General features: G+C 59.6%; 2 protein-coding genes across 6 annotated transcripts in view; both read left to right on the forward strand.

Annotated features, from left to right (window-relative positions):
* Positions 1-2,270, forward strand: part of ABCA2 (ATP binding cassette subfamily A member 2) — a 39,468-nt gene extending 37,198 nt beyond the window's left edge. For all 5 annotated transcript variants that reach the window (XM_032200062.1, XM_032200065.1, XM_032200066.1 and 2 more), the window contains 6 exons: positions 225-328; positions 641-733; positions 1,047-1,149; positions 1,301-1,438; positions 1,699-1,905; positions 2,203-2,270. In XM_032200062.1, the coding sequence (XP_032055953.1) occupies positions 225-328; positions 641-733; positions 1,047-1,149; positions 1,301-1,438; positions 1,699-1,905; positions 2,203-2,238 (681 nt within the window). In that variant the 3' untranslated portion in view covers positions 2,239-2,270. The remainder of the gene's footprint in view (positions 1-224; positions 329-640; positions 734-1,046; positions 1,150-1,300; positions 1,439-1,698; positions 1,906-2,202) is intronic.
* A 2,962-nt stretch (positions 2,271-5,232) lies between these two features.
* Positions 5,233-8,001, forward strand: CLIC3 (chloride intracellular channel 3). The gene is made up of 6 exons (XM_032200407.1): positions 5,233-5,347; positions 6,143-6,252; positions 6,545-6,670; positions 6,808-6,914; positions 7,252-7,427; positions 7,843-8,001. Exons 1-6 carry the CDS (start codon positions 5,312-5,314, stop codon positions 7,999-8,001), a joined length of 714 nt encoding a protein of 237 aa, XP_032056298.1. The 5' UTR covers positions 5,233-5,311.
* Positions 8,002-9,076: the final 1,075 nt, after the last annotated feature.

The following is a 9,076-nucleotide window of genomic DNA, read 5'->3' on the forward strand; positions in this document are numbered from 1 at the left end:
TGACCTGTGCTCCCACTCAGTCCCATATCCCTGGGGCTGGACCCAGGCTAGTGTGCAGCCATCCTGGGTGAAACAGGGCCCTGGGTGGAAGCTGTCTGCCACTGGCTCTACCACAAGAGTTCCAAGGGGCAGGGAAGCAGAGCTGTGCCCATGCGATGGGAAGGCAGGGAGCGGCGGGGTTCCCCCAGGAGCTGCCTTGTCTGAGCATGCCATCTGTCCCATAGGATGAGCCAACAACAGGGATGGATCCCAAGGCACGGCGCTTCCTCTGGAACCTCATCCTGGATGTCATCAAAACAGGCCGCTCCGTGGTGCTCACGTCCCACAGGTCTGAGGCGCTTTGGGCTACACCCATGACACCTCCAGGCACTTCATGTGCTGTGTGGGCAGGTGGTGGGTGGAAGTGGGGCTCTTTGGACTCCAGGGGACAGTGTATGGCAAAGGACACAGGGAGGGAGCCTGGGACACCCTCTTGCTGTCTCCCATCACTGGTGGTGGTGCCATGGCACAAGGGGTGAAGGCCTGAGGAACTTGACTCCACTTATGTCCAGCCTGCAGCCCCTTGCAGGTAGACATTGCACCCTCTGCCCATGCTGTGTGGCCTCTAGCCACCCAGCTCAAACCTGTCCTGTTTCCCCAGCATGGAGGAATGTGAGGCACTCTGTACCCGCCTGGCCATCATGGTGAATGGGCGGCTCAAATGTCTTGGCAGCATCCAGCATCTGAAAAACAGGTAAGAACCTAGTGAGGGGTCCAGCATCCTGTGTGTGCCACATGCCAGGAGGTGCTGGTTTCTGAATGGCAGGGTGTATGGCTCGTTTCTTCATGGCATGTGCATGAAGATTTCAACCATCTGTGTGGCTGCTGCTTTAGAGGGTGGGCATGGGGATCAGGGCAGCCTGGACTGGCACCTGACTGTCCTGGTGGGTGCAGTGGCAGCCTGGTGAGTATCATCCCCAGCAGGCAGGTTTCCATGGGATCAGTCCTTCCCCACAGAGGTGCAGGTGGGGAGGTAGGGTCTCATGGGGTCCCTCATGCCTGTGCAGGTTTGGAGATGGCTACATGATCACAGTGCGCACAAAGTCCAGCCTCAACGTCAAGGAGGTGGTGAGGTTCTTCAACCGCAACTTTCCTGAGGCCATCCTCAAGGTGAGATCCCAGTGGTGACAGTGCAATCCCTGCCAGCCCATGTGTCATGGTGGAAAGCAGCCTTTGTCCCCCAAGGGGCTGTCCCTTCCATGGGATCCCCCTCTGGGTTGATGGAATGGGGTTTGGGGTGTGACCTCAGTGTCCTTTGCAGGAGCGGCACCACACTAAGGCCCAGTACCAGCTCAAGTCAGACCAGATCTCACTGGCACAGGTCTTCAGCAAAATGGAGCAGGTGGTGGATGTGCTGGGCATTGAAGACTACTCTGTCAGCCAGACCACACTGGACAATGTGAGGCCTGGGATGGAGTGAGAAGCAGGGTGCTCATGCCCAGGGAGGGTGACTGTGCCCAGGGAGGTGACCATGCCCAAGTGCCTGCAAAAGCCTCTTTCAGTACAAGAGCAGCAAGTGCTAGGCCAGGAACATGGGGGAATGCAGAGGCAGGGATGTGCTCATGGCTCATCTCTGGTGGCAGAAGTGTCAGGCTAGGGGCAGCCTGGGGCAGGGTTCTGTGCCATGTCTCTTGCAGCCTCTCACCCTTTTCCTGCCAGGTGTTTGTGAATTTTGCCAAGAAGCAAAGTGACAACCTGGAGCAGCAGGAGACAAGCCCTAGCTGTGCAATGCAGTCACCCTTGGAGCATGTGCTGAGCCTTCTGCGCCCACGGGCAACCCCCACAGAGCTGCAGGCCTTGGTGGTGGAGGAGCAGGAGGACCTGGAAACTGATGATGAAGGCCTCATCAGCTTTGAGGAGGAGAGGGTGAGAAGTGCTCCCAGTATCTCAGTGACCGGGGTCCCAGCTATGTCTCTATCATGGAGCATTGGGGCCAAGCCCTGGCATTGCACTAGGTGCTGCAGCCTCATCCTGGGGAAGCGGAACCCTTTGGGGCAGGGGCCAGGCAGGAGGGTGCTGTGTGGGAAAGAAGGCTGTGGGGGCTCCCCAATGTCCACAACAGGTCCTGGCCCCCACAGTGCCCCAGAGCTCAGTGTGCTGAGCAGAGCTGGCAGTCCCTTGCCTGGCCCTGGCCCCTGAGCCCTGCTGTCCTTGTGTCCGCAGGCTCAGCTCTCATTCAACACGGACACGCTGTGCTGAGACACTGAGGGGGGGGAGCCACATCCCCTGGCTGTGAAGCCACCAAATACTTTTTGCCTCTCCTCTCCCTTTGTCCCTGTTGAGCGGACGCAGTCAGCATGGGGATGCAGGGAACTGCCCCCACATGCCCAGGGGGTCAAGCCCTGCTGCTGGAAAGGACACAGTGGGTACGGTACCAGCCTGGATGGACTCTGAACCAATGGCCACCAGCTGGCCTTTGTCCGCTGCAGCTCTGGAGCAACTCCCCACATGGCACCAGCAGGGGCTGCCGTCCTTGCCAGCTTGCCAGGCTGGTGCATGCCACGGACAGAGACTGTGAACAGGACACTACATTGCAACAGTGCCGCCAGCCCTGCGTGTCCCATGCTGGCAGGGAAGAGACCTCTGAGAGTGGTGCCTTTGGACACCCACTTCTGCATCCACCCCAAGGGAATCCTGGCCATGGGGATACCCCTGCCCCATCACTACCCCAGGCCTGGACCTGGCATGGCCAGAGGAAGGACTGCTGCTTTTTCCTCGTTTCCATCACCTGCCGGGTTTGGCGCTTGCTCATGGCATCACAAGGGGCTCATTGGCCCAGCACTACAGAGGCAGGAGCTCCAGTGCTTCACCCTTTGATTTCTGTTGTCAGCACTGCTGACAGAACATCACTTGTGACCTCAAGCCTGCTGGAGAGAGGGACTCAGCCCTGCTGGTGCTTCTGCCAGCTGAGGGGTTTGGCCCTGCCAAGCACTGGGCTTGCTACCTTGCCCAGGGCTGCCTCTGCCAGGTACCAGTGCTTGCCCTGGCTCTGCCAAGCCTTTCCTTGCTCGCTCTGGGCACTCAGTGCTATCCCTGGGGCACAGCACTGGCGCCCATGCAGAGAGGCACGTGGTGGGGCAGAGAGGTATTTCACAGGGTATTTCACGTGCTGGCACCAGCTGTTTCTCCCCTCTGCCCCCAACCATGTCCCAGAATCCCTCACCCTGCCCTCCTGCCTGCCATCACACTCTGCTTCCCTCAGTGAGCATTAGGCACAGGGCATCGCTGCAACTGTGCCATCTTTCTACTGTCACCCATCCTTTTCTCCCTTGCCCTAGCACTCATTGCTCAGAGTCTGGCCCAGCGTGGGAGCTATTTGTAATGGATTCTAGTTATTGGTTCACTGATGGCACTGGGAGAGGGAACTGCTGCGCCCCAGGATGGCTTTTGAGTTTGGGGAGGGAGGTGGCCTCAAGGTGTGAGGACAAGGCAGCCTGACTCTGCACTGGTTCAGCCTGGCAGAGGTGCCTGGAATGTTGGGGATGGAAGGATGGAGGCCAGCATCTGTGGCCCTGCGTGTCACTTGGGGCAGGCAGCAGGCACCCCCTCAGGTGGCAGTGCCCCTCCTTTCTGCAGAGGGTCTTGCCACCGTGTCACCCCTGGGGGCAGTGCCACTCTGTGACACCCCCAGCCCACTGCTTTTCAGCATCGCACAGCTGTGACAAAGCAGGGGTGACCTCCAGGCTCATGATGCTAACCCTGACCACCCACCCCTGGGATGTCTGCAGCACCCTGGTGTGTCCAGAGCTGCCATACTGTATGGTGCAACCATCCATGGCTGCCTCCATCCAGGAGGCCTTGCTGGCCTTTCCAGTCTCCCTGGCACAGGTGTGGGCTAAGCCCCAGGCCCCGTAGACCCAGGTGCCACCTTGCCCTCTGCTGTGCCCATGCCTCTCCCAGGGCTCAGCACTCCTGTATGCCAACTGCTATAGATTGTGATACAATATACAGTATTTTCAATAGGGGAAAAATTGGGGGGAGATGATAAGCTCTATTTTCAGATTTTTCAGACCATATATTTTTTATGGCATACAGGAAACTGTCTGGTCGCTGGGTGGTGCAGATGGTGCAGGCAGTGCACCACACTGTGCTGGGGTACAAGCAAAGTCCAGGTTAGCTCTCTCTGCCACCATGGAGAGACAGTGTCACCTGCAGGCTTTCAGGTGTCACCTTGGAGGTGGCACAGCTCAGCCCTCTCTGGGCACCCAAGGGGAGCATGGTGCCCTACACTGCTGCAGTGGCCAGCTCTGGCCAGGCAGGGCTTCATCCTCACCCCACACCTGTCCTGCTGCTGTGCCTCGTGGGGCTCCTCTGACAAGGAGAACCCCCAGTGCTCCCATCAGCAGGTCTGTGCCCACCTGGTGCTGTGCCACTGTACTACTGTCCTTGGACAGTCAGAGAAGCTTTTGTGCCCCTAGCACAATGTGTCCATGGCACACTTAGCAGCCTGGGTGGCCGTAGTGGCCTCCCCATCCCAGGTGCAGGACGGCCCTTGACCCTTGGGCACCCTGAGGGTGGTTGCACAGACAGGTGCCCCATGGCAGTGGGCTGGAGCGGTGCAGCATTGCCCGAGGTGGGGGTGACTGCTGCCTTAACATTATTTGCTTTGTTGAGTTTGGCCCTGCTTCCCACCTTGCCTCCCTCCACACATCCTCAGATGCCAGCACCTGTGCCATGCACAGCCCCAAGTGTGGGGCGTACTGATGGGTGGAGATGCTCTGGAGGAGCCTGTACATTGCTAGCAAGAAAAAAAAGATGAAATGTGAAAATAATGTTTGTTTTAAATAAAAAATAATGACTGAAGCCAGCAAGGTTGTGTGGTGTCTGGAAGGAGGTGGGCAGGAGCTCAGGGCTGCCAGGGCTGTGGTGCCTGGGGAGGGCAAGAAGATGGGCTTCCTAGTGCCCCAGGTGGGGTGCAAGAGCCTGGTGTGGGTAAAGGGAGCTGGATGCAATGCAGGGCCATACCCAGCACATGGCATTGTCCAGGGCTGGTGGTGAGTCTGGCTGGGGGGTGCTGGCAGACACAAAGCCCCATGGGATGCAGCAGCCCCAGGTGCTGAGCAGGAGCAGCGGGTGCTGCTGTGAGCTGCCCTTGTTGGGCAGCAGCCCTGGCAGCCAGGGCCCCACAGCAGGGCGTCCCCAGCCATGCCGTGGGGCCAGGCGTGGGTGGGAGCGGGTGCACCCCAGGGAGGAATGTGGGCTGGGAGGGGCTGCAGCTCCAGCACAGGCACTTGCAGCACAGTCACCAGTCAACCAGCAGCCACCACCCAGCATGGCTGAGAAACCCCAAATACAGCTCTTCGTCAAGGTGAGTGGAGGTCGTTTGGAGGTTGGGGATGATGTGGGCTGGGCAGGGATGCTTCTGGCTGCTACCCCTGGCAGTACCCTGGGCTGGGGTGGCTCAGCTACCCCTGCACACCCCCCTGTCCACCTGCAGGTTCCCAGGCAGGTAGCAAGCAGCTTGGCATCTTCTCCAGCATGCTGTGCTGCTGCCTGCCCCGCAGACATAGGTGCTCAGCAAGGGCTGCTGGACTGGGGTATCACACTCCCTCTCCCACCCTACATCCACTACAGGTACCCTTTGTGTGTGTGTGTACACATCTGGGTGAAGAGGGGACCCCTGCACACCAGCCCAGCCACTGCAGTGCCTTGATGCCTGCACCTGCACCTCCTGGGCCTTTCCTAGCCACCACCTGGCTAGGGCAGTTTGTCCAGCTGTACAGGGCAGGACATGGCCTGCCTGAGGGCACACCTGGAGGGTGGCAGGGCCAACAGCATTGCCATAAACCTCCTACGGCCACCACACAGCCCCTGTCTTGCTGGGCTGTCCCCTGCCACAGCCAGGTGCCAAGCTAGTGGCTGTGCCAAACCCCTGCCACCCAGCACTGTGGGCCACCACCTACTGTGCCACGCAGGCTGCTCTGGGGTGGGGCACAGAGGCCCCATGAGCAGGCAGGGGCCAGGGACTGGCGCTGTGCCCAGCATAACAGGCCCTAGAAGCTGCCTGTATTGTTCGCTGGCCCGCAGCCAGCCAAGGCCCCAGCCCGCACCCACTGCCGGAGTGTGGGGCTGGGGTAGCTGAGCTCTCTGTCTTTGCCCGCAGGCAAGCGAGGACGGGGAGAGTGTGGGCCACTGCCCTTTCTGCCAGCGGCTCTTCATGGTGCTGCTGCTCAAAGGGGTGCCCTTTACCCTCACCACCGTGGATGTGAAGAGGTGAGCGGCACCCTGTGGTACCCACACACTGGTCTGAGGGGTATAGGCAGGACCCCACCACCTTGGGAAAAGGCATGAAGGGTAAAGTCTGTTTTATCCCCCTGGCTGCCCACCACTGCCCTGAGGGAGGGTGGTGGGCATTTTCCAGGGCAGAACTGCCACAGGCACACAGTGGGGCAGGAGCAGCCTTGGGGGAACCACATAATCATTTTGCCCTGGACACGCACACAACACAGTGCCCCACAAAGCTCTGGGCAAAGTGGGCATCAGCAACCATTCCTGTCTCCTGCAGGGCACTGGACGTGCTGAAGGACTTTGCACCAGGTGCCCAGCTGCCCGTTCTGCTCTACAACGGAGACCCGAAGACCGACACTGTCAATATCGAGGACTTTCTGGAGGACAGGCTGGCCCCCCCCATGTCAGTGTCCAGCACTGCCCCAGAAAGGGGAAGTGGTTAAAGTGTGGTGGGGGAGGCTGAGAAAGGGGCAGGGGGCAGGCAGCACCTGGGCCTGCCAGCCTCTGCCTCCTTCCATAGCTGTGCCCACATCCCCACAGGTTCCCCAGCCTGGTCCCACAGTACAAGGAGTCAAGGTTGGCAGGCAATGACATCTTCCACAAGTTCTCCACCTTCATTAAGAACCCAGTGCCCGCCCAGGATGAAGGTGAGGAAGTGGGGGGGCCACCTGTGCTGTGCCACACTGGGGAACCCCAGGCAGGCCCTCAGGTGCTGAGACCCCCAAGGCTGGCCAGCCCTTCCTTGCCCATCCCTCAGCATCCTGGTACCCCCAGCCTGTCACCCCCAGTGTGGTTCAGCACAGCTGAGCCAGGGTACCCTTGGCAGAACAGGGAGGGACCAACCTGGGCCAGGCAAGAACAATGCGGGCACCAGGGCAGGCTGACAGAGGAGGCTATGTGGCAGGGAGGGCTCAGCAAAGCTGCCGGTCCCATGCCTGCAGCAGGGTGCTGCCCTGACCCAGTGTGCTGCTGCCCACCCTGCAGCACTGCAGCGAAGCCTGCTGAGGGCCCTGCTGAAGCTGGATGAGTACCTGAGTGCCCCCCTGGAGTATGAGCTGGCCTGTGAGCCCCACCTCCGGACCTCCCAGCGCCGCTTCCTCGACGGGGACCAGCTCACGTTAGCTGACTGCAACCTGCTGCCCAAGCTCAACATCGTGCAGGTGAGCACAGGCATCCCCATGCTGTGACCTTCCACTTGCCCTGGCTTCTCTGTACTGCCTGCCCCACGCCCTCACCTCCTCCTGGGTGCCAGCCCATCACCTGCCTGCAACAACTCTCCGCCCCTACACCCACCCGTGTTCCCTCTTCTCCCCCATTCACCATGCCCCCCAGGTGCCTGCCTGGCACGCCCTTCCCCATGACCCCTGCACAGCTTGGTGCCTTCCTGCAGACTTCACTCCCATCTGCATCCCCCACCAGGTACCACCTCTCCATCCTGTGCACTGCCACAGATGTCCGCTCATGCTATGTCACCCATGTGGCTGTGAATGCCACTACCTACCAGCCACAAAACCCTCCTTGGCACATCACAGGCACACAGTGCTGGGCAAGAGCTCATGCTGTTTCTGCCTGCAGATTGTCTGCCAGCATTATCGCCACTTCGGGATCCCCAAGGACCTGCGCGGTGTGTGGCGCTACCTTAACAACGCCAGCGAAACCAAGGAGTTCAAGTACACCTGCCCCAACAGTGAGGAGATAGTTCAGGCCTATCGCTCTGTGGTCCGGTCTCCGTAGTGAGCCGGGCAAACACCCAGGTGGGCATAGGGATGGGGTCAGGCAGCAGGCCAATGCCTGCCCCGGTTCCACTGCCACCACCACTGTCCTGCCTGAATTGCACTCGGGAGGGCAGAGAGCATGAGCTGCATCCCTGGTACCCAAATTTCCCCAAGCTGACACCCTTGCCTGAGGTGCTATCAGCAAGCTGCCTTGCACTGAACCTGCAAATGCATTCTCGCTTCTTGTCACCCTCCCTGCCTGGCCAGGACACTCTTGACCTACCCTGTGATCCCTCAAGCACAAAGATGGGTGCAAAGGTACGGCCATGGGCACCACTTGTAACGGAGCTGGGCAACGCTGAGGGTAACAGCAGGAGCCGAGCCTCATTTTGGGAAGAAAAAAGTCTGCCTAGAGCAGAGAGCCCAGAGCAGAGAGGGTATCCCTGCAGCCTCCCTCAGAGGCACATTGTGCCACCAGCCACATGAGGGACCCAAGACAGGGCTGTGCCAGGACAGCTGGCACCACCTGATGCCTGTGAAGAGCAGCACAGGGTGAGGAGAACTGGCACAGCCATGGCAAAGCCCTGGGAATGGAGGTGTGGGAATGCTGTTGGTGATGCTGATGACCTTGCCCTCTGTCCCCATTGCCCTGTGCAAGGGGAGCAGAGGGCACTGTCCCTCCAGGACCCATTCTTAGGAAGCTCTCTTGAGAAGATTTGGGACAGGGATGGGGATGAAGTGGGAAAAGTCCAAGCCATGTATCAGAGTACCTGGTGATCAATAAAGGCTTTGCAAGCAAGATAACTGTGTCTGGAGTGACAGACCCCAACAGCTCTCCTCCCACACAGGACTTTGCACAGGCCTCCAAGTCTAGCAAGGGCTGTGCCCAAACTTCCAGCTCTGCAGGGGGCTAGAGAAGATCTAACCAGTCACCCACCAGCCCACTGGCACAAAACTGTCAGGAAAGTGAACTCCTCCGACCCCTTGACTCCTCAGATTCAGTTGAAATTGGCCACATGGCTCCAGAGCAATGGAAGGGCAAAAGGGAATGACACACACACACTCTCACTCTGGACAAGCCCCCAGAGACCAGC

Source organism: Aythya fuligula, chromosome 19 (assembly GCF_009819795.1).
Source record: "Aythya fuligula isolate bAytFul2 chromosome 19, bAytFul2.pri, whole genome shotgun sequence".
In the NCBI taxonomy this organism is placed as follows: Eukaryota; Metazoa; Chordata; class Aves; order Anseriformes; family Anatidae; genus Aythya; species Aythya fuligula.

What these genes read in the sequence shown, in the direction of transcription:
- CLIC3 (XM_032200407.1), top strand. Translation starts at nt 5,312, where the DNA reads ATGGCTGAGAAACCCCAAATACAGCTCTTCGTCAAG. An exon ending in AAATACAGCTCTTCGTCAAG is followed by an intron (nt 5,348 to 6,142) that starts GTGAGTGGAGGT and finishes CTTTGCCCGCAG; the next exon opens with GCAAGCGAGGACGGGGAGAG. An exon ending in ACCACCGTGGATGTGAAGAG is followed by an intron (nt 6,253 to 6,544) that starts GTGAGCGGCACC and finishes TGTCTCCTGCAG; the next exon opens with GGCACTGGACGTGCTGAAGG.